The 25,193-nt window shown below is 41.4% G+C and overlaps 1 protein-coding gene across 13 annotated transcripts in view; it reads left to right on the forward strand.

Moving 5' to 3' along the window:
* Positions 1–25,193, forward strand: part of MPPED1 (metallophosphoesterase domain containing 1) — an 83,448-nt gene that overhangs the window by 22,054 nt on the left and 36,201 nt on the right. For 10 of the 13 annotated variants that reach the window (XM_090043763.1, XM_090043761.1, XM_090043754.1 and 7 more), the window contains 2 exons: positions 5,516–5,719; positions 10,556–10,737. In XM_090043763.1, coding sequence (XP_089899889.1) covers positions 5,568–5,719; positions 10,556–10,737 — 334 coding nt within the window. In that variant the 5' untranslated portion in view covers positions 5,516–5,567. Of the gene's footprint in view, positions 1–1,234; positions 5,720–10,555; positions 10,738–25,193 lie in introns of those variants that run through there. The other 3 variants (XM_090043762.1, XR_016441893.1, XM_090043752.1) reach the window with 3 other exon arrangements.

Raw genomic sequence — 25,193 nt, forward strand, 5'->3', positions numbered from 1 at the left:
AGAGTACATTTCGCTCCCTCATCCAAGTCGCTGATGAAGACATTAAAGAGTATCAGTCCAAGGACCGAGCCCTGCGGGACCCCACTGCCCACACCCCTCCAGGTCAAAACCGACCCCTCCACCACGACTCTCTGGGTGCGACCCTCCAGCCAATTCTCCACCCACCGGACTGTGCAGTCATCCAAGTCACAGCCCCTTAACTTGTTCACCAGTATGGGGTGGGATACCGTATCAAAGGCCTTCTTGAAGTCCAAGTATACGACATCCACCCCTCCTCCTGCGTCGAGGCATTTTGTAACCTGGTCATAAAAAGAGACTAGATTGGTCAGGCACGATCTGCCTGCCACGAACCCATGCTGGTTTCCCCTCAGCATAACTTGCCCTGCCGGGCTCTCACAAATGTGAGCCTTGCAAATTTTTTCAAAGACTTTGCCAAGGATGGAGGTGAGACTAACTGGCCTATAGTTGCCCGGGTCCTCCTTCCTCCCCTTCTTGAAAATGGGAACCACATTGGCCCTTTTCCAGTCCTCCGGGACTTGACCCGTGCGCCACGAGCGTTCAAATATTCCCGCCAGTGGCTCTGCAGTGATGTCGGCCAGTGCCTTCAGTACCCTCGGATGGAGCTCATCCGGGCCTGCCGACTTAAAGGCATCCAGTTCTTCCAAGTGACCCTGCACCACCTCAGGGTCCACGCATGGAAGTCTGGTGCCTTGCTGCTGCCTCCCTACACTCCCAGTGACAGACTTGTCATGCCTCTCGCTTAGGAACACTGAGGCGAAGAACTCGTTGAGGAGTTCAGCCTTGTCCCCTCTGTCCGTCACCAATTGTTTCTGCCCATTTAGCAGAGGTCCTATTCCTCCCTGGGCCTTCCTTTTACTCCCTATATATCTAAAAAACAATTTCTTATTGTCTTTTACTTGGGTTGCCATCCTCAGCTCCATGGTAGCTTTGGCCTGTCTAACTGCCTCCCTACAAGCACGAGCAGAAGAGGTATATTCCTCTTTGGTGATCTCTCCCTGTTTCCACTTTTTATGTGCTCCCCTTTTGGCCCTTAGTCTGCCCTGGATTTCTCTGGTCAGCCAGGGAAGCCTCCTGGCCCCTTTCCCTCTTTTACCTCTCACGGGGATCGTCTCGCTTTGTGCTCGAAGGATAGTTTCCGTAAGGCACAGCCACCCTTCTTGGGCTCCCATCATTTCAAAACTACTACTCTGTAGTGCGTCCTTCACTAATCGCCTGAGTTCACTGAAATCAGCTTTCCTAAAGTCCAGCACGTTCACCCTACTAGTTACCTTACCCACTCGACGCCTTATGTTGAATTGTATTTTTAGGTGATCACTGTCCCCCAGATGGCTACCGATCTGTAGGTCCCCTACTATGTCATCCCCCGTTGCCAATACCAGATCCAGTAAGGCGTTCCCCCTAGTGGGACCGTGTACCTCCTGCGTCAGGTGGAGGTCCTGTACACATTAATCTGGCTTTCTTGCCACATGAGATAACTATCACTTGGTAGAGGGGTCAGTAGTGTAATGGCATCAAGCCCCCTGATCATGTGAGTGGCCCTCCTCTGGACCCTCTCCATGTTGTCCACATCCCTCTTGAAGTGCAGTGCCCATAACTGGACACAGTACTCCAGCTGCGGCCTTACCAGTGCCACATAGAGGGGGAGTATCACCTCCCTGGACCTGCTTGAGATGCATCTGTGGATGCATGTCAAGGTGCGGTTGGCCTTCCTGACTGCATCCCCACATTATGGGCTCAGATTCATCTTGGCATCAATGATGACTCCAAGATCCTTTTCTGGCTCTGCACTGATGAGAAGGGAGTTCCCCAGCCTGTAGGTATGGTGCTGGTTCTTCCTCCCCAGGTGCATCACTTTGCACTTGTCAGTGTTGAATCCCATCCTATTCTCGTCTGCCCACCCCTGTAACCTGTCTAGGTCCGAGTGTAGCCTATTCCTTCCTTCTAACGTGCCCTTCTAGTGTGCCCACATCTTAGTGTTATCAGCAAATTTGAACAGGGTGTTTTTTACCCCCTCGTCCAAGTCACTGATGAAGATGTTGAACGGTGGTGGGCCCGAGGACCAAGCCCTGCGGAACCCCACTGCCCACATCCCTCCAAGTCAAAAATGACCCTTCCACCACCACTCTCTGGGTGCAGCCCTCCAGCCAGTTGGTGATCCATTTGACTGTGTAGGTGTTGACACCACAGTCCCCCAGTTTCTTAATGAGAACAGGGTGAGAGACAGTGTCAAAGGCCTTCCTAAAGGCCAGAAAGACTATGTCCACTGCTACCCCTGCATCTAAGGATTTGGTGACCTGGTCGTAGAAAGCCACCAGGTTGGTCTGACTGGACCTACCTCTAATGAACCCCGTGTTGGTTGCCCCTAAGCATAATTTCCCCTGCTGGCCCCTCGTGGACATGTGCTAGAATAATTCCCTCAAAAAGCTTACCCAGGATTGAGGTAAGACTAACTGTCCTATAATTCCCTGGGTCCTCCTTCCTCCCTTTTTTTTGAAGATGTGAACTACATTGGCCCTTTTCCAGTCCTCTGGCACCACACCAGAGTACCACGAGTGCTCGTAAAGCCGTGCCAGGGGTCCTGCAATGACCTTAGCTAATTCCCTCAGCACTCTGGGGTGGAGATCATCTGGACCAGCTGATTTAAATATATCCAGTCCCTCCAGAAGTTCCCTGACTAAATCCTCCCTGACCCATGGCCTAGGTACGCCTTCCCTGGGGCTGGAGGGGGATCTGGTGGGAGGGCTGATCTGGTCCCTGCTCAGTAAAATGGAGGCAAAGAATTTGTTAAATAGGTTAGCTTTGTCATCTGGTGTGATGACCACATTTCCTAGCGTGTCTTGCAGGGGCCCCAAGTTACCTGGTACCTTCTTTTTGCTCCCTATGTACTTAAAAAAGGACTTCTTGTTGTCCTTGATCTGGGAAGCTAGTCCCAGTTCCATCTCCGCCTTGGCCTTCCTGACTGCCCCCCTACATCCCCGAGCAACCGCAGTATAGTCATCCCTGGTGATGGGGGCCATCCATTGGGTGTACGCCTCCCTTTTAGCTAGAAGACATTCCTAGATGCTTTTGGTGAGCCATGGGGGTTTTGGGCCCTCCTGCTCCCTTTGATCCGTGTTGGGATTACCTCCCTTTGGGCTTGGAAGATCGTCTCCTTAAGGAGGAACCACTCTCCTTGGACACCTGGCTCCCCTCCCCTCAGGGACATTAGTGCTTTCCCTGACTCTTCTCCTTAAGTCATTGAAGTCCACCCTCCTGAAATCTAGGGCTGCTGCCTTGCTGCAGGCCTTTGCCACCTTGTGCTGGATGGAGAATTCTAGCAGGCAATGATCACTGTCGCCCTGGTGGTTGAGCACTCTCAGCCCCCTCACCAGGTTTTCACCCATGGCGAGCACCAGGTCCAACAAGGTGTCTCCCCTGGTGGGGCTGTGCACCTCCTGGGTTAGACGGAGGTCCTGCATTTGGGCTAGGAGCCTATGTGAGCGGTCAAACCTGGCTGACTGCTCCACCCAGCAGATGTCTGGAAAGTTCAGGTCACCCATGATGACCACGTCCTTTGACCTAACTACCTCCGTGAGCTGACTTAAAAATTCCTGGACTAGCTCTTCCCCTTGGTTGGGTGGTCTGTAGTAGACCCCCACCGTTAAGTCTTTTTCTCCTCGACTGCCTTGTATTCTAACCCAGAGCACTTCTGTGTGCCCCTCCTCTGACTCTGTGCTACCTGGTGAGGATGTGTATTCCTCCTTGATGTAGAGCACCACAACCCTGCCTTTCCTCCTTGTCCTGTCCCTCCTGTACAGCCTATAGCCCTTGATATTCACCGCCCAGTCGTGTTGGGTCCCACCACGTTTCAGTGATCCCCACTATGTCTGGGTTGGTGTCATCTAGCAGGAGGGGAAGTTCCTCCTGCTTGTTCCCCATACTACGAGTGTTAGTGTAGTGGCATTTGAGGCCTCCTGTGGATGTGTGCACTGGTTCCCTAATCACAGCATTGCCCTGGCCCCTGTTGCTTACCTATGTATATGTTCTGCTCGTCGGTCTAGGCTGGGCTGTACTTGTGCATGCTGCTTGGTTTAGCGGTCCAAGGCTTCCTCCTCCCTCGTTAACCCTTAATATGCAGCTTCTTCCAGCACATTCTATATTCCACAGGTTTAGTTCTGTACACCCTTAGTTGCCCATATACTCTTAAAAATCTGGGCCTAAATAATGATGAAGGTTTTCCAGCCGTTATGCATAGTGGTGCATAGTGGTGGCCCATTAGAATAGGACTGAGGTGGGTTGTTAAGCTTATTTAAAGAAACTTGCAGCACTCAGAAGTTGTAAATTTTTGGTGAATAACTTAAATTATTGTAAATTTGGGTGAAACGATTGAAGGGAAGTATTTGGGGGTTATTTTTAAATAAATAAAGTCTGGATTTTGCAATAAAACATTAAAACATTTTAATTTAAAGAGTTAGGGCTAGGATTACATGATTCTAGAAACAGTATCTATTATTATTGCTAATAATGCATTCATTTATTTAAATTGGAAAGCTTAATTTCTTTTCTTATTTTCAGTGGTTATTCTTTGTTATAGGCCATCAGGTTCACTTTTCCATTCTTCTTTCCTTTCAGTTGTTTTTGAGTTGATATCTAACAAGGAATATTTGACCCCAAACACAAAAAATTACATTAATTTTTCCTTTTTAAATGTAATGATAACATTTCTATTGGTATTGGTCTGTGTAACATTTTTCCATTGCACCCTAAATTTTGGGCCTAAATGGCCTGAAAGTAGGATAGGATGTGCACTAGGTGGAATACTGTAGAATAAAGCTTTAGTCTAAAACCATGAGGCTTTTCAGAATTCATTACTCAAATGGGCATAATATCATAAAATGTGGGTGGGGAGGCCCATTGACATAACTGTTTCCTAGTATCCCTGGAGCATATACTGGCAATACCATTCCTTTCATGATGAATGCCACAGCGGTTCTGAAAGGAGGCCTTAAGTGATGCATGTTTTAAACAAACTGAAACATGCTTCTGTTCTGGTTGTGTTTGTGTTTGGGCACGCAAACACTTAAAAATATTTGACGGGGGTATGTGATACCAACATTCATGGATATACCAGGGGAAAAGTGAAGTAAATAATTATGCTGGGAAAACATTAACATTTAGCATACCTTTTCCCAGAAGTCCTATGCTGTATTTTGGATTTGAAAGTCTTTTATTTGAATGTGTTGCACCATGAGTTCTAAGTTTCCGTCCCTCCAACCCCCAACTGAAGTGTATTCATCAAATTGTTGAGTTGGAAAGGTTTGTAATGAGTTCTTTGAGCTGTGAATTCCACCCCTCATCCCCCTAAATCTTCATCTGACATTAAATTAAAGCAAATCCTAAACAGATTAACTGTCAAATGGTTATGCTCCATCTCTTCAATCTGCTTTTAAGGGTTTCCAAAGGGGACTGTGTTGATTAAGTAAGGAGATGACATGGTCTTCTTCCATTGGTGTAGGAAGATAGCAGATATGATTCTCTGAAAAAGAGCAGTGCTACACAGTGCAAGCATGGCTTTCGCCCAGTCGCACATTATGGGAGCTAGAAGGCATCAGCACAGTCGACTCATAATAGAAGTGGATGAGTACAGCTCAAACCCCACACAGGCTTTCACGTTCTACAACATTAACCAGGGACGTTTTCAGCCCCCACATGTGCAAATGTAAGTATAATAGTTTTGTTATTGCGCTAGCACAGCCTTCTGAATTGTTATTGCCTCGTCAATGTGGTATTTGATGGACCGGTCCAAAAGAATGCAGAGAACAAAGTTTTGCTGTCTTTCTAATAAAAATTACTGTAATGATGCAAGTCAGTTTATAGCGGAAGCATAGGTACTTTGTTAAAGGATGAAGGAAAGAAATTTATGCTGTATTTATAGAATAAGAAAAACAGCAATAGGAAACAATGCAACTAAAACCTAAAACAAAAGGTTTTACATAGCTGAAACTTTCCACAGTCTTGCTGCCATTTGTTAGCATTATTAACTTGCAACCTGATGTAAATAACTGTTGAAATAACAAGACTGCATCCAGAACAATATTTTTTTTTTTTTCTGTTGTGTGGTTACTCATCCTGCAGCAAGGGAAAAAAACGTGAGTAACAAATACAGTGGTGCAGGAACCCATCCATCAGCTTCCTTGAATACCAGTGTGCAAAAGATGTGGAGTACTTAAAGAGTAATTAAAAATAATGTGTTTTATTTTTGACTCTTTACATATAATGACAACATCAGTAAAATTAAATGCTCTAAATGATTTACTTTTAACGTAAAGCATAAGATTATAATTACAAAATGAAACCTGCAATAAAGTGGAGAGCCAGAAGGAAGTGCAAAATGGTTAAGCTGTTACAAATAAATTAAATATAAAATCGACTCTAAAATATTTTTATAGGAAATCCAACTGTTTAGGACATATTTTATTCTACTCTATAAAGAGAAAATTATCCTTTTCTTTACACCAGAGGGATGTTCGCTGTTTTTCTTTTTATTTAAAAAAAACAAAACAAAACCTCATTTTTACTTTAGGAAGACTTGATAACTAATTGGCTTCCTCACATTCATCATGTTCAGTACATTTTTGGTAATTTTCAAACATAGGCCATGATTAGTTTCTTAAAAAAGAAGAAAACTGTGCCTGCCTACACTAAGTGTCCAGTAACCTAACAGCACTGCACAGTTGCATGCCAGGCAAAAACTGTGTTAATATGCTACTGCATCATAGTATTAGCCTACTACAGTAACTGTAGTTACTGCACCTTTAGGTAGTACTTCATTAAGCAAGTGCTAAACTAAATGTGCAGTAACTATTGTGCATTAACGACTGTGTAGACATGCCCACTGAGTGTGTAAATTTTCAGTAATATTCTCAAATTTCAGTACCAGTTATATACTTTCTTAAAGAAGCACAGATATTTTGGTGGAGCATGTCTGCACAGTTCTAGATGTAAACCTGCCCTTCTTGGGGCATGTTTTGTTGTATGAGCCAACCACAATGGAGGCCCTAATCCCTAGTTGAGGCTCATAAGTGCCACTGAAATACAAGATATACAACAGATATAGTATCCTTAGTGGGGAGTATATTTTGATTGTAAACCTGGCAACTAACAGGTAACAACCCCACCTCTTCTCTCCCCTCCCCCCCCCCAAATATGGATTCATAAACATTTATGTAAATAAATGCTCAGTTCAGGAGTCTTTGATTTGCAGGATTTATATTCACAGTATAATGAATAATTCAAACATCCACTGGGTATTCACAAACATGTTCACTGTGTCCAAAAGTTGGATGAGTTTTGTTTTTTCTTTCTCCCATCATAAAATCTGAGCTAGAAATGGGCTATTCATTAATAGCCACTTAGTACTCATCATTATTCTGCTTAATGTTGCAGTCATCCAACCAGCGATTGGATACAGCACTGTGTGACTTGTGTGATCAACCAAATGACATAGTGAACCATTTTGAGCAAGACATTTGTAGGCAGGCTGGTCTTTGAAAGCTGTCTCAAAATGGTTTGACAAACAGCTTATGAATAATTAATGTAATTGCAAAAAAGCATGTGCAGTCCAAAAGATGGGATAAAGTTGTAACAAATACTATATGTAATGACAGCTGGACTCACTTTTTTTTCTCCACACTGAAATGGTAGAACTTTTGTGAATACCTACAATATTTAGCCTGCTTTTACATTTTACAAATTAAGAGAATGGTGACAGAAAAGAGAAAAGTGTAATCTTGCATTTCTTTTGTTCACATGAGTATTACTGAGGACAGTGGAGTATTGCCATTGACTTCAGTGGGGCAAGAATCTTGTGTATTGGTGCACAGACTTGTATAATCCTTAGAGATGTTACAAATGGATATGTATAAAACCCATTTAAAGTCACTCGCCTTTAAAATTGCCCTAAACTCCTTTTGCCTCTTTTTGACTCAGAACTGCTACATAGTCTTTCTGGTCTGTTAAGGCTGTCTTACCTTTTTTGTCTTACCATCATGAGTATTTCTAACCTCACCCAGGAATTTGGTAGCCCATCTTTGTCTCGTGCCTCTGAATGTAAGGTGATAGGATTGCCACAAGTGCATTTTATTTTCTTTAGCTATTTTCTAGGCTTTGACAAGGTATTTGGTGCCTTGAAGAGTCTGAAGTTCCTGTCCTGCAACTGGCTGCAAGCAAAGAAATATTTCTGTTTTGTAAAGTCCCATTGTTGCCCTGAAAACTTTAACTTTACTTTTCTGCTTCTATGGAATTGTATACATTACTTAAAGGAAAACACTATTTGGACAATAAAAAGACCACATTTGTCTACTTTCACTTACATGGCAGACAGTTCATGGATTACCAGAGGGGCTCTCCATTGAGTAGGGTGTTATTCAAACACATAAATATCTGGTTAAGAATTTTTTCCTACACAATTTACATTTAAATTTAATTTAGATCTGATTTGTCATTAAAAAATGTACACATTTCGCTGACACTCGTCCAAATTTTATTAATTCATTCATTTCTTTGTTTTGATTTGATTGATTGATTTAGTGATAAGAACTTCATTCACCCATTACAAATTCTTTAGTGCTTTGTATGATATTAAAAAACTGCACATATCCTGGCTGAATCAGGAAAACACTTCTCTCAAAATGAACAAAAATTCTGAACTATGAGGAAGAGGCATAACTATTGTGTGCTGCAGGGATTGCCATGGTAGGTTTGGTTATTTTTATTCAGCTTCAGAGAAGAAGCGTGTAAAATATATCTTGCTACTTAACATACAAGTTACTGCTGCACTGGGCTTTGTTTGGCTAAGGCATATTTAAGGAGCTAACCAGTGTGGACTTAAATTAGCCCATGTCAGTTATTTTGTGCTAATACTTGTGAACCCCTGAGAAACATTTTATAACTACCATTTATAATAGAAAAGTGTCCATAAATTAAAATGGCATACTTGAGAGGTGCTCAATAACTGCTTTTATTGGGGAATGAGGGAGAATTTGGGCAGCCAAGAATCAGGTTAGCATATGATTTCATATTTTTCCCTTTGTGTTTCATGCCCCAGTTTTGGCTTATGTTCTGATGAGAAACTGACATGCCATTAAAAAGTTACTGCTGTCTGGACTTAATAGTGAAACCCTGCCTCCCCCTCCCTCCACACCCCCCCAAAAAAAACCAACAACAAAACCAACCCCCTACTGTACAAATGACATGACAAGCTTTGTTTAATAATTTGAACAAAATTCTGTTCCTGACTTTCTGACTAGTAGGTGAAATTGTTAAATGTCTTATCCACACGTCAAACTTAAATTCATTAGAATTCTAACCCAATTCATAGAGTATTCTGAAAACTGTCCTAATGAATGGCCTCACGAGTATTCTCATTAATAATAACGGTCTTTATTTTTTTTCTCCTAAATAACATTTAAAAACTAGAGCAAGGAAGGAAACAGATCAAGTGGGAAAAGTGGAAGGGAAAAAATTTATACATTACAACAAGACCTAAACGTATGGTGTTTGTTATTTAAGGTAAAATAAAAACTAAATTGTTGATATAGAATTTTAATTTTGTCTGATCTAAAACTGCTAAAAATAAAGCTTTTAATTTCACGTTTCTATTTTGCTCCACTTGAATTCTCCCACTGGAATTAGAGCTGTGGTACAGTTAGTTTATATATGCTTCTATAGGTTTATATTTTAAAGAAATATGTGGTGAGTATGAATGGATTTAGCGGGCTGGAAATAAGAATATTTAATGCAGAAGACTTATCTCTGCCTCTCTTTCCTAAATCACAAGCAAATTTCATAACAGTGGTTTCTTTTTCACAGTTTTGAGTCTTAATATTGGACAAAATACAAGGTAGCACTAGTCCTCACTGCATCTGATTCTACTTAGCATAATTAAGCCCAGAAAGTTGCTACATTTGTCCTGACAATAGTTAGGTATGAATGTGCATTTACAGCTGCTGTCAGTAGAGTTCTTATCTTCTGGTACACTGAAATGTATCTCAAAAACGTGCTAATTAAGCTTGTTCGAATTGTATAACTTGCAGGCTCATGTTACAAATAGAAAATGCATGCATATACATATATCTACATCTGTATATCTATATATTCCGTATATAACATTAAATAAAGCTTCTCTCTGCATACTTTATAATCATACTTAAACAATGAATACAGGATGGTCTCTAACTTTGATACTGGTATGCCTTTAATTTATTTGTTTTTAATAAGTATTTGTTTCAGTTATTACTAGTATTTTCCATTTCTTTTCTCATTGTCTCTTTAAATGCCTGTACCCCAAAATATTGAAAAATTGTGGTGTAAACTTCAAATTTTTTATACTTCCTACTAGGGTTGCTTTATTCTAATAAGTGACTCCTGTCACAACCATTTTGAAGATTATTTCAACTTTTATGAGAAGAAAAAAAGTATTGGGAATTTCAGATAAATAATGAAAGGCATGTACATAATCCTGTTTTATAACCTTGTTGTGATGCATTTCTTGCAGGGTGGATCCTGTACCCCATGATGCTCCCAAGCCTCCAGGATATACCCGGTTTGTCTGTATTTCTGATACTCATTCAAGAACTGATCCAATACAAATGCCATATGGAGATGTTTTAATACATGCTGGTGATTTTACTGAGCTGGGACTTCCTAGTGAAGTTAAAAAATTCAATGAGTGGTTAGGTAAGTATTAAATTACATGCAATTTCAGAAGTATATTTGATTTAATGAATATATCAACTTCTCTGCTTCCCCGTAAAACATCCTGCACTCAGGAATGGTGAATATTAATTTACCTTCAGATTTAAACGGCAACATTTAGAAATCTGATTTTCTTAAAAGTTTTTGTTTTTTTTTTTATTTCAGCAGATGAAGTAAAATTCACATCACAACACATCCATTCTGTTTTTACATCCTTAAGCTCAGGAAAATGTTCATTAAAGCAATTAGGGATGTTATTTCAATTTAAGTCACTAGGCCTTTAGTGATTTGCATAAAAACTCCTATATTCATTGTTATGTCTTTGCCTTCCCACAAAAAGTTGTTGTGACCTAAAACATTTGTCTGTTTAACCCTGGAGGCTGATAGTTTTTCTATCTGAGGCTCGGCTGCATTGTAGCGATGAATTCCAAACACAGCAAAGTGTGTGCCTGTAGTTGCTGTTTGGATGTGGCAGACCAGATGTAGGTGCATTCTGTAGGCAACTGTTGGCAAGGATTACTGAAATGCTGTTCCACTGGGCAAGCAAGTGGTGATTTACATGTTTTGTATATGTTCTTTAAGAGAGTTAAAGTGGAAATTGGGAAGTGTACACTGCATCCAGACAAAAAACAAAGCAACCCCCCAAAGAACAAACAAACCTCCCCCAAAAACAAACAAAAAATCCCCTCAAAACCTATGGTGTCTCTTTCTACAGGGCTAGTGCTCAGATTTAAAACAAATATGGATTTTTTTTTTTTCTGGTACTGGATTATCTAAATGTTGGAGAGGAGGGTGGCCCCCCTTTAAAGAAAAACAAAAAAAACCTTCTATGCAAAGCATACATTTTAAAGCATTGTTTTTTGCCCTTTTATTTGTATTGTCCTATGTTTTCCTATCTTAGCTATGAGCTTCAGCATTTCCCAGTGTGAAATTGTTTAAAAGCAGCATAAAGAAGTCTGGAGACTGAGAGGCAATAAGAAAAATATCAGGGCTTTCTAGCTTAAACAAATATTTACAAGCAAGCCTTCATCCTGATTTTGGCAGGCTAATATTAATAAATATGTATTTGAATCTGGAAGCCCAATAAATAAGTCTTCTATAAAAATAATTGATTAAGGAAAAATGTTAAGGTGTTCAAGGGAGAGAGATGACAGAAGCAAAATAATTTTGTGTTAAATTTGTTATAATTCTCACTACTTGATCTCTATGCCCAAACATTCCAGAACAATTTCATAACATATAGCAATGTTTAATTACCTTTTGTGGATCTTAACAGGTTATTATAATGTACTAAAAGTAGCACACAAAAACTATTCCAAACAGTGTGATTATTTGTTGTACATAAAATCAGTATCTAGCCAGTAGCATAGAAAGGTGGAAGTATTGTTACTGGGTAGTGAGAGGGGACAGAATATGTGGGTCGCTGCTTAGTTTCTCTCTGCCTAGGAGATCATTTGTCCCCTGTGCTATTCACAGCTATCTCAGTAGCATACAGAAGTCCTCAAGCTGAAATCCCTTGAAGATATGGAGGTAGTGGAGGTTTGTCTTGGCACCTTCTATATCCATGCTTCAGCATGGGTTTTCTTTTACTGCTTTGCTTTAAAATAGTTTGAGTTTCCCAGTAGGCATACTTAATGCCTATCTGTTTGAAGAGACACGTAGAGAGGGATGAGTTGTGTTGACTGTGTGGATCCTGATGTTTGGCTTTTGTTTGTTTTTGTTGTTTCTGGAGGATTTTGGAAAACTGAAATTTTAAAATACCTGTTTTATGTAAAAAATATGTTTTTAACATAAAATGAAATGTTTATCTTTGATTTTGTCATCATAAGATGTTTCACTCATTTCAAAGACATTTTCTTTCAATCTTGACAAATTGAAAGAATTAATATTTATTCATTTAAAAAGTAAAATGAAAGAGATATTGTGTGTGAAAAATAAAAGAGTATAAAATATTAAAATCAATTATTTAAACTATTTACATTTTCTGGGGGCCTTTTTGTTTTAAATGAAAAATTTAATACCTATTAACACGAACTTTGGTGTCCCTGAACCTACATTGTTCGCTGAAAGAAATTATTTTAAAAATTGCACCCTGTGCCTGTCTGAGGTAAAAAATTTTTTTCTTATTTTGCTTTTGTTGGCTATTTCCTTTGTTATTAAAGTCCCCTTGATGTTGGGGAGAGTGGGGGGAGGTTATTTTGCTTTTTAAAATATCTGTCAATGTGTCTCGAAGCAATTGAATGGTTTTTTCTTGTATGTTAAATATCATTAAACAAACTAAAATCTCAGCCAGCTGTCTTTGCAAGCCTATTTCACGTCATTGACTTTACATCCAGAAACAAACAGACCTCTACCTTCCCAAACTTCCCCTTCTCCCAGTGCACCCAGAATCTTGCAAATTCTACAAAAAATAAGTGATGGCATCTGGTGTAACTTTCACCTTCTCCTATCTCTTCTCCTGCTCTACCCAGCCTGTGGAAAGTCTCCTCTGGAGTGTCCTCCTTCATCCTAGCCTACTCCTTCTCTCTCATCTTTGTTCTGTTTTTTCCCTCTGACTGACTAGCTCCTTCCCAACATTCTTCAGATATAGTATAGTTTCTCCTCTCTTCAGAAATTATTCCCTCAGTTCCACCTGTTCATCAGCTGAGAGTCCAAATCCCACTTCATCTTTATGTCTGGGTTTCTTGTATGCATTCCTTCCTTAACAACTTCTTTTTCCCTTCTCACTTGGATATCTGGCTTTCTGGTTTCTCTCTGTAGCTGTCCCTCACCTTACACTTACACTGATCTTTTTAAGTTCATCTTATCAACTCCAACAGCTTCTTCTGTACTTTTTCTTCTCTGCATCGAATTTCCTCTTGCTGTCCGTGATGTGATATATATTTTACAATAAAATGTAATGGAACTGAAGTTTAATGCTTAATGTGCTTAAGTGGTATGATGACTAGGCATGGTTTGCTGAAGCAGAATATAAAACCCTTTTTGCCTTTTTTCCCCCTCCCTCTCTAATTTGCCCTCTTCCTCTTATTTTTACCCATATTATTTTTCTCTCATTGCTCCCACCTCCATTTTTTTTATTCTAGTGTTTTTTCAAACTCTGAAGCCCAGAGTACTTTCTGAAATTCAGCATATGTAACGGTGTCGTGGCAAGCCCTGGTGGTTGGTCAGGAGTCCATGGAAACTTTCTGATCCCATCTTCAGTGATTGGTCAGGGGGCAACATGAACATATGTTGGATTTTCAGTCTGCTCAGCATTTGAAAAATTACATCACTTGCAGCATTTGAGAATAACGTGATGATGTGCCTAGATATACACCAGGTTATATTGCAGACTGGTTAAGCTGGCTTTTAACATTGCATACTATGTATCCTGTATATCAGGGGTGGGCAAAATACAGCTCGTGGGCTGGATGCGGCCCACCAAGCACTTCCCTCCGGCCTGCAGAGCCCCTTCAAAACCCATGTAATGGTGGCTGTCTCTCTAAAAGCCTCCAGTGGCACAAGCCACTGGCTGTAGCATCTCAGGCTGTTTCCTTGGGTTCTGGTTGTGAGACAAGCAACCCTGACCTCAGCCTGACCCAGCTGGCCTCGCCCCACCCCTGGCTCAGGCCACGTTTGCAGCTTGAGGGGGGCGGGGGGACTTGGTCAGAACCTGTGGCGCCGGTGAGGGGAAACAGTTTCTGGGCCACCTTCTGCTTTGCTGCATGGGACTGGAAGGGGCCGTGCCGTGCAAGTAAGCCCAGGAAAGTGGCTGCTGTGTAGGCCTTCCCCATGCAGTGCCGCTTGGGCTATGCAAGGTTGGGCTGGGCCGGCACTGGAGAGGGGAAGCAGCAGCTGGGCCTCAGCTCCGGCCCAGTCAGCATCAGGGAGGAGAGGTGGTGGTGGAGCCATGTGCCACTTGGGACAGGATAAGCCCAGCAGGGGCTCAGCTGCACTTTCCCCTACCTGCGCTAGTCAGTCCCGAGTGCACATGGCTCCACTGTTGCTTCTGCTGGCTGGTGCAGACCCGGCTGGGCCCATCCCATCCACAGCAACATGCAGCTGAAGCCGGTTTCCCATGTGCTGCTGGGAACGGGAGGAGCCCAGCTGGGTCAGGCTGCAGAAGCAGCGGAGCCATGTGTTGCTCTGGACTGACTGGCACAGGCAGGGGGAAAAGTGCAGCTGAGCCTCTGCCGCTCTGGCCAGGCTTGTCCTGTCCCATCCTGAGTGGCACACGGCTTCGCCGCTGCTTCTGCTGGCCGGTGCAGGCCCTGACAGGCTCCTCCTGTCCCCAGCAGCACATGGGAAGCCGACTTTAGCTGTATGCCGCTTTTCCTGGTCAGTGCAGACCCGGCTGGGTCCATCCCATCTGGAGCAGCATATGACTGAAGCCAGCCTACCAGGTGCTGCTGGAGATGGGGCAAGCCCGACTGGTCAGCACTGGCCAACAGAAGCGGTGATGGAGCCTCTTCCTTTTGGGACCAGTTGGCACAGGTAGAGGGAAAGTTCTGGGGGAGGTCTGATGCCCCTGAAACCTCACTGCTGGGGCAGGATGTTAGAAGGATCACAACCCCTTGCTACCTGGTAAGTTGTGCAAGCAGAGGGATTTCCAGTGGCAAAGGTCAGGGTTCAGGGCTTCTGGTGGCAAGGGTCAAGGGGCGGGACTTCCGGTCCCAAGATGGTGACCAGGAGGTGGGGCAACTGAAGGGGCGGGGCTACCCATGCGACCCTCAACAGTTTGCCAAAACTCAAGTGGTCCTCCACCCGAAATAATTGCCTGCCCCTGCTGTATACACTGTAGCTGTCCCTTGCACTCTTTTTGATGTTATTGATGAGTATTCTGTATGCAAAAGTCTGTTAGATGATTTATGAAACAAATCCAATGCTGTGCTCCCTAGTGTAGTTTTCAAATTTAATTCCCCACCTCTACGTACATACATACGCATGCACATTCACATATGTACTTTGTTTTTAATAGTAGCTTTTGAAAAAGCTTGTCTGATTCAGCTGCCTGCCCTTTTTACCCAGCATACCTTACTATCTTCCAAATATTATACACTCCAGGGTCCTTTGTACACTGTGGGGCTGTGTGTGTTACATTTATGGAATTTGAACTAAATGGTCTATCTTTAATGCTTTAGCAAGTGCATCTGGAGCCAAGATATTGCTGGGTGTAGATTTAAAAGATCAACTTCTAAAATGTTCAGAGCTTCATTATTTCCCAGTGTGTTTTCCTGTATGTCAAAGGTATTATTTTTATTTGAACATTTAAAATGGCAAAACTGAATTTCATCAGACTGTTTAACATAAATGTACTTTTAGGGATGTGAACTGAAGTCTGAAGTTTCACCCCAAAAAGTGAAATCTACCCTATTCCACAAAACATAAGTTTTTCAATAATGCTTTTTAGAATTAAAATGCCTACCTTACTGCAATGATGCTAGTGTATGACTCACTATTTATTAATGTTTATGACCTTATTATTTAGATCAAAGTCAGCTAATTTTAATCTGTAGCTGATACTAATTGTGTTAAATTTTTTGTATAATATAGAAATCTTCATCAAAGAAAATAACACACTAGAATAAGTTTTTAAGTTCTTCTGTAATATGGAATCTTATTCAGTGACAGTGGATATTTTCCTTCTTGTTTTTACTGATATTTCATACTTTAGGTTGCAATAATATTCACTTTTAAGACATTAAAATTGTTATTGAAAAAATTCAGCTTCAGAGCAGCAAAAGAGATTAGAATTTATAAATTGTAGTCATGCCATTTTGACCAGCAGTAATTACACTATTTTTATGTTAATGTAGAAGCCCCTTGAAAGGAGTATTTAAGTACTAATTATCTATTTACAAAAGAATGGCTTTGGAAATGCAGTAAGAAATACTGAGCTGTATAGGGATTTAGAACAGATGTCATTTTTAAAAGACTGGGTATGCAAAAAAAAAATGTTGATTTTCATTGCACTTCTTAGCTACTGCTAAGAAGCAGATAGCACAGATCAGGAGAGATGAGTGCAGAGTTGATCTTCTGGCCTGAGCCAGTCATGCTTGGGACTTAAATCAGCCTGAGTCCCTCTGTTGCACTGTTTGCCAAGGGGCCAGTAAGAAATTTAAGACAACAAGATCGAATTTAAAGAACCTGGGCCATAACACCTTTCTTCCTGCTATGCTTCCTATACCAGCAGCAGGAAACCACATGCCATATGCCAGAGTATCTCCATCTTACATTTGGCCATTCCCCATAACTGACCACAAAATGAGGGCTGTTTTTGTTTTACCATTAAGGGGAAAAGTAGCTGCGTTGCAGCATAGGATTTGGACCAGTGTGAATTAGAATGGTTGAAGGCAAGATTATGTCATCTCTCTCAATAGAAACTATTAATAATTATTGACATCTTGTATGCTCTAAGTATCGATTTTGTTTTTTTAGGATTCCTATTAAAAACAGTGGCTCTTCTCAATTTGCATTCAGTTTTTACCACCTCCTTTGACGTTGACTTCCTGTAGTTTCTTCACAAAGGCAGTGGGGTTTAGACAAAAAGCTGGAAGTTCAGAATCCAATTCTGCCGCCGCTGCTGCTTCTAGCTGGGGTTTTCAAAGGACTTGGAAGCTAGGCACCCATATTCCATTTGGTGGGAACTGTGCACCTAACTTCCTTGTCTACTTATAAAAATTACAGAGGTTTTTTTGTTCCTCTTTTGTAAAATGGGATAATTAGTTGCTGTCTGTAAAGTGCTTTGACTGCATGACATAAAGTATCATACATAAATATTAAATATTATTTGTAATGGTGTGCACTGCATCTACTGACACACCGTTCAATAGTTTTCCATTTCAGAAGATGAAACCTGGGAGACACTGAAAGCACCTCTGTTGGATCTGAATTGGAATCTGTATCAACTTGTCAAGAAATCCTTGAAGGAAGTTTAAAGTTTTTTTTTTTATTGTTACTTTACACAGCTCTCTATGTCCTCTCCTTTCCCAGACACATGCTGTAAACCAAAAGTAGATTTTTTTTTTTTTTTTTTTTTAAAAAGGGCAAAAAGAGCTACTGTAGATATGGTCTCCTCAATAAGAATTTTTAAGAGTTTGGGTTTTTTTAGTACAAAAAGGGAAATAGTGGTAAGTTTCCATGCTGTAGCTTAAATATAAAGAGAATATTCTTACAAGGTAAAACTCACCTTCAGGTTTAGGGGATAAGCCATGTTGTACAGGGGGACCTTGCCTTGAATCTGCATAGGCAAAAGTGAGTTAAATAAAGAGCCATAACACTTCTAAGCTGGAAGGAGGTTATTTCATTTATCAATAAGTTTGCCCAACTACTGTACATACAGCTAAACTCAGGAATATCAGTATTAATATTTTCCAACATATGTTCCTATAACTTCTTTTTTCTAGTTTGATTTTTGTATATTTATGCATTTAAAAAATTTCATTTTGCAGATGTAGGTTTTAGAGAAAAGCATATTTATTTGTAACTTGAATGCTTGATTTAATTGCCTACTTTTATGTGGCAAAGATGGCTATATCTAGCAGTTTACAGCTGATTTAAGGAGGAGTATTCATTTACAATGTTATTTCAGATTATACACCATAGAAAAAAGTATGTTAATGTAAATTTCTCAGACATTAGCCCGTGTTTAAACACAGAACTGTCAAAGAGATGTAAAAAAAGCAATCTGTGATGGTTATAACCGTCTTTTTACTGTATCGTTCACTGCTGCATTCTAAAAGGTTCAAATGAGAGGGGGTGGGAAAGTATTAAGTAGGCATTCATAAGACTGTTGCTTTTAGAGAATACTAAAACATTTCCAGGTTCTGTTCATCACAATACCCAGAGAAAAAGCAAAGCACAGATGCTGCTAGAAGTCTGGAAATATCTTTTTGAAACTGCAAGGTGATACAGATTTAAGTCTGTATATGCAGGAAAAAAGGGGTTACTGGTAAAGACTCCTAACACTTTACTATCGGCAGTATCTAGAATATAAACGCACTGCATTTACTGTTTGATTATTTGCAGTGTTTGTCTAACTTAAAAAAAGGATTGCCAAGAAAATTATGGCTTTTTAAATGCACAGAAGTATAGTTAGGAAGAACTCCAATACAGTGAAATAGGAAACAAAGATCCCAAATTTTGTTCAGTAATTTGAAATATGCAGTTGGTTGTTCCAATGACAGTTAAACAGCCGTTCAAGTTATTGTGTAAAAATTATGTTTGCTATATAAAGGTTCTACTGCTGTTTGAAAACTCTTGTAATAATTTTGTAATTGACACACAAAAATGCAAAAAATAGATATTTAGTTGATTTTCTTAATTGGTTATCTACTGCAATGAAAAGAATAAACGAAAATGTTACCAACTGAACAATTACCCACATATTATACTATTAGCAAATCCTCGTATTAAGCGAAGACAGGATAAGATACATTCTGATTAACTTCTGGGGGAGTCACCAAAGAATGTGTAAATGTTAGTAAAGAGGGAGGATAAGCTTTTGCAGGTAGACGTGAATCAAGTATGAACCATTTGGATTTTCAAATATCAAACATCCCTATTGTCTAATAAATGAATTTATGAGAGTTTGTGGTGATATCCATTGTATAGAAAGCTATTCTTTTGTAGAAGCTAAGCAGCTTGGGTGCAGGATGGTGTCCTAACATTCTTACGTGTGTAAGGGATACATTAATAATAGGGAAGGAAGAAGGGGAGGGAGAAGGAAGGAAATTTGCAGGAGTAGGCAAACAGGGAGATCTTGAGCTCTCATCTCCACCTTCAGTCACTACCCCTGCAAGAAGCTGAAGAAAGGGCCAGCTTTGAATTCCATGCTTTCATGGCTAGGGGTACTACAAGTGGCTGAGGAGAAAGGAGTCCTAGAATCCGGTGGCTAGTTTTAGAGTTGATCAACAGTTGGAATTTCCTTTTCATAGGTAATGTAGATGTTTCAGAATTTTTGTTCTGAAATTGAACAAAACCAATTTAAAAAAAAAAAAAACCCCCCAAGATTTGAAAATTGTTTTGAAAAAAATTGAAATAAAAAAATGAAATTTCTGCTTTTTCTGAAAATAAATTTTAAATACAATTTTGTTTTAATTTTTCACAGAAAATGTCATGAGAATTCATATTATTTTGCAAAATAATTCAGTTTAATAGTAACAATATTTTTGTTACAGAAAACAGTTGAGACTTTTTGTTTTCTGACTCTAGCCAGAAATTCTTCTGCAGCATCTTGTTTGCACAGATCCTGGGGATCTTTGGGCAGAGACAAAATTATTTGCAGTCTAAAATAAGAAATTTAAAAAATATGTAACTTCTCAAAAGTCCATACTTTCTCCTTTTCTTCTAGGTATAAATGTACATAAAAGTCCAACAGTGTATCTTATCCTACATGTTTCTTTATGGCATTCCTGAGTTGCATATCTGTTTCTTATGTGGTGCTCTTTTTAAGTGTTCCAGTTTCAATAAGGGCTATAGTTCGCCCTGTCTCTCTGTGCAGAATTCTCACAAAAATAGTATACTGTCTCAAATTTATTTATATACATACTGTTCCTGTGCTACTCCCAGGTCGGCTTCCTCCGTAGAAACAGAGCCAAACAGTAGCACCAACTGGTGTATCCAGACAAGTGTGCACATGCCTCTTGCAGCGTCTCAAAGCCCTCAAAATATCCCAGGGAAAAAAAGCAGGTCAGGGTGGACTGTGCCTTGAAGCAACCAGAGGCTCAGGTCCTCCACAGAGACATTCTGGTGGCCAGCCAGAGTGTCCCTATGGTTGGCCCTTGCCCCAGTACTGAAGCGTGCTGCCTGCCCATGAAGATAGGTAGGCATCAGTCAGTGATGTGGCCTGTTACATAGATAATAAGAAAAGCTTTTAATGCATTAAATAGATGCATATTATTCAGTTGTTTATCTGCAGTGGATTAGAGTCAGAATATCCAGTTAGTAGTACTTTCCAAAATTTCTCTCTCAAAGTTTGCACCTCTAATTAAAACATAAAATACAAACCAATAAATTCACCTTACTTATTGATGGAAATGTTAGGCATTGTACAATGGCATAATGATTTGTCACAGATTCAAAAATTCAAAAAATATTATGCAAATGTTTCAATAGCTATGAGATTAGATTAATTTCCAAATTCACTGCAGGTGAATATGCTTGCTCTCCTGCTTGCAAGTAGTAAAATAGACCTGGTTGGCCTAGTGGAGACATGGTGGGACAAAACATTTGACTGGGCATTAGACATAGAAAGCTATAGGTTGTTTAGAAGAGATAGGAAGCGGGGGGAAAAAAGGTGGGGGGAGTTGTGCTGTATGTTAGGGAACAGTGGGACCAGAGGAAGGCTTAACTGAGACCCTGTGGGTCAAACTTCAGGGCGGGTGGGGGGAGAAGGATCTGGTGGTAGGGGTTTACTACAGGCCACCACATCAGAAGGAAGAGCTGGATCTGGAATTTTCCAGGCAGCTGGGGGAGGCCGTGCATGCAAAGGATGTTGTGGTCATGGGTGATATGAATTACCCTGACATCAACTGGGAGGAGCAGTCAGCCAGGTCTAGTCACTCATGAAGGTTCCTGACGTGCTTACAGGACCTACACCTCGTGCAGGAGGTACTCATCCCCACTAGGGAAAATGCCATACTGTATCTAGTGTTAGCCTCTGGGGACAACCTGGTGGGGGATGTGCTAGTGCAAGGGAGGCTAGGGGCTGGTATCATGAAATGATCCAGTTTGCTATTCAGAGAAAGGTGGGGAGGGTAACTAGCACAGTGGAAATGCTTGACTTTGGGAAAGCCAACTTTGATGTGCTCGAGGCAGTAGTCAGGGAGGCACTTGGGGCCCAGGGTGTAGCTAGTATGGGGGTCCAGGAAAGTTGGTCCTTCCTCAAGGAGGCTATCCTTGGGGCGCAGCAGGACGCAATTCCACTGCGCAGGAAGGTGGGAAAAGGGTCCAAGAAACCTTCATGGCTGAGCGCAGATATCCAGGCTGGCCTGAGGGCAAAGAAGAAAGCATACTGGCAGTGGAAGCAGGGGGCAAGGACCAAGGAGGAGTACACCTCCCTGACCTGAGCTTGTAGGGATTTGGTAAGGAAGGCTAAAGCAGCACTGGAGCTTAGATTAGATTCTGGGATTAAGGATAACAAAAAGTCCTTCTTCAAATATATAGGTAGCAAGAAGTCTTAGGATAACATTGGACCCTAAGAGGCAGGGCAGTTGGTGACGGACGTGCGAGAGAAGGCAGAACTCCTTAACAAGTTCTTTTCCTCCATGTTCCTGTCTGCTGACAATGGGGTGCTCTTGGGTGACAGTGTGGAGAGGCCCAGGGAGGATGCGAGTCCCCCAACTGCTAGTTCAGACCTAGTTAAAGATTATGTGGAAGGCTTAGATGTATACAGGTCAGTGGGCCCGGATGACCTTCATTTGCGGGTGCTGAGGGAATTGGCTGGTGTCATTGTGGAGCCATTGGCACGGCTGTTTGAGGACTCCTGGTGCTTGGGTCGAGTCCCTGAGGACTGGAAAAGGGCCACTGTGGTCCCTATTTTCAAGACGGGGAGAAAGGAAGAGCCTGGCAACTACAGGTCAGTCAGCCTCACTTCTATCCTGGGGAAGGTCTTTGAAAAAATTATCAAGGGCCACATGTGTGAAAGCCCTGCAGGGGAAGTGATGTTGAGGGGTATTCAACATGGGTTTGTGCCAGGCCGATCCTGCCTGACCAACCTGGTCTCTTTCTATGACCAGGTAACAAAAAGCTTAGATGTGAAGGAGAACGTCGATGTCATCTTCTTGGACTTCCAGAAGGCCCTCGACACAGTGTCCCACCCAATTCTGGTGGGCAAGCTGAGGGACTGCGGCATTCACACAGTCACATGGGTGGTAAACGGGCTCCAGGGGTGCACCCAGAGGGTGGTGGTGTACGGGTTGATGTCAGCCTGGGAGGGTGTGGGCAGTGGATTCCCCCAGGGCGCAGTCCTTGGGCCAGTGCTGTTCAATATCTTCATTAGCGACCTGGACGAGGGTGTGGAGAGCACTGTGTTCAAGTTTGCTGATGACACCAAGCTGTGAGGTAAAGTGAATACACCAGCAGGCAGGGACCGCATCCAGGCAGACCTGGGTGGATCTGAACAGGATGCAGTTCAACAAGGACAAGTGCAGAGTGCTGCACCTGGGGAGAGGGAACCAGCATTATGGTTATAGGTTAGGGGCTGACCCTCTCGGCAGCACAGAGGCAGAGGGAGATCTTGGGAGTCATGATTGACTCCAGGATGAATATGAGTCGCCAATGCGATGAAGTAATAGGCAGAGCCAACCGCACCCTGTCATGCATCAACAGGGGCATCACTAACAGGTCCAGAGAGGTCTTGCTCCCCCTCTGTGGTGCTGGTCAGGCCGCAGCTGGAGTACTGTGTCCAGTTCTGGGCGCTGCACTTCAAGAGGGGTGTGGAGAACCTGGAGAGGGTCCAGATGAGGGCCACTTGTATGGTTGGGGGCCTCCATGGCTAGCCCTATGAGGAGAGGCTGAGGGACCTGAATCTCTTCAGTCTCTGCAAGAGGAGACTTAGGGGGGATCTTGTGGCTGCCTACAACCTTATCAGGGGCCAGCAGCAGTGACTCAGGGAAAGTCTGTTCACCAGGGCCCCCCTTGGAGTCACCAGGAACAATGGCCACAAGCTGAGGGAGGATAGGTTTAGGTTAGATATTAGGAAGAACTACTTCACTGTAAGGGTGGCCAGAGCCTGGAATAGGCTTCCCAGAGAGGTGATGCTCCCACCTTCCCTGGAAATCTTCAAGAGGAGACTGGATAGGCACCTGGCTGGGGTCTTATGACCCCTGCCACCCCCAGTGGCTCCTTCCTGCCCATGGCAGGGGGTTGGACTCGATGATCTGTCTAGGTCCCTTCCGACTCATTGATTCTATGCATTTATTTTCATAGAGAACTTGAAGTGAGGATTTTCTTTCTTAAATCAATGGTTCAGGCTTTTTGAAATTATTTTGCTGTGATTTTAAGTATCCCTAATATTTAATATGTTTTTTAAATAAAAATGATTAAGAAAAATAATAAGAATTATTTTAAAACAGTTGAAAGAGCTTCCTTCAGACTAATTTCAGTATGTGTATTGGTTAGAAAGTTGCTGATTTAATTTATTGGTTAACATGGAAATTTGTGACAAAAATTAGTTATTTTTGTTTTCTAAGAACATAGTCCTGCAAGGCAGGGTATTTAAAAGGCAGAGAGCACTTTGTGGGATTTGGCTCAGTGCCTTATTCTGTACATAACAAAAATAAGGGGAATTTTACCACTACCTCAGAAGTAGGAGGATCAGGCAGAGTAGTGTGTACAATATTCAGCACTAAGAAGGCCTCTACATTTGCCCTAAACTTAGCATTACTGTTATAACATGTTAGAGTTAGGGCAGAAAGGAACACTCCACTCAGCAGCACACTCATATCTGTTCTTGCACAGATCCTGTAGGCATTCATATATATATATATATATACTATAAAAAATCAAAATCAGTCAATCTCATTGCTTCATCCTCTATACTAAACCTACCAACATTCTTCTTTTATACAGTCAGGATCTTCTATACAAACTAGGCCCTGATTCTTCATATGCTTAACTGTACGCACTAAGAGTAGGTACCATGAAAATTTAAGATTGTCTGTAAATCATGGTAGGAACAAGATTTGTAAGGTCAACCAAAGTGTGTGGAAACAGCAAAAATTAGCTATTTTAGTCATGTCTTAATCTAAGAAAGAAGAGAGTTTTGCTGGGATGAAAGGAGAAAATACATGTAGCAAGTACTAGCCGGGTGTGGAATGAAAATAAAAAAACTGAGCTGCAAACTCATCAAAAACAGAGTTGTTAATTGAAAAGCTGACAGACCTGTAACTACTGCAGTGCTTCGGATTGCCACTATAATAAATGTAACTGTACATTTAGAGTAATTTGCTAATTTGCCTAAGTAACACCCACAGACAGCAACATGACATAAATACATTAGTGGAAGCAACAACTATAACCAGCTCATACAGGTTCTTGGCTTCTAGATGGATGGATCAGATGAGCTGGAAAAGATTTAGAAAACAGAATAGAAATGGAATTGTTAACAGTACCATAGCATGCAATTTCTTTCTGTTTGTCAAGGATACTAGTATTGCTGTACCTAGCTAATAGATGCTCATATATGTAGGTCCACTTTAGCTACATTATCAACCTGTGTGTGTGTGCATGCACGTGCATGTGTGTGAGCATGCAAAATACACAGATGTAAATTAGATGTTCTGCAAGATACTAAACACTTTGGGGTTTGAAATAAAGTTATTTCATAGATTTCATAGACGTTAGGGCTAGAAGAGACCTCAGAAGATCTTCAAGTCCAGCTCCCCACCCAAAAAAAATTACTTAAAATTACTTGAATCTCTAGCCTTCAACATGTACATTTTACTAGAAAATCATAA

Source organism: Crocodylus siamensis, chromosome 4, assembly GCF_052110815.1.
Source record: "Crocodylus siamensis isolate JL-2025a chromosome 4, ASM5211081v1, whole genome shotgun sequence".
Taxonomy (NCBI): Eukaryota; Metazoa; Chordata; order Crocodylia; family Crocodylidae; genus Crocodylus; species Crocodylus siamensis.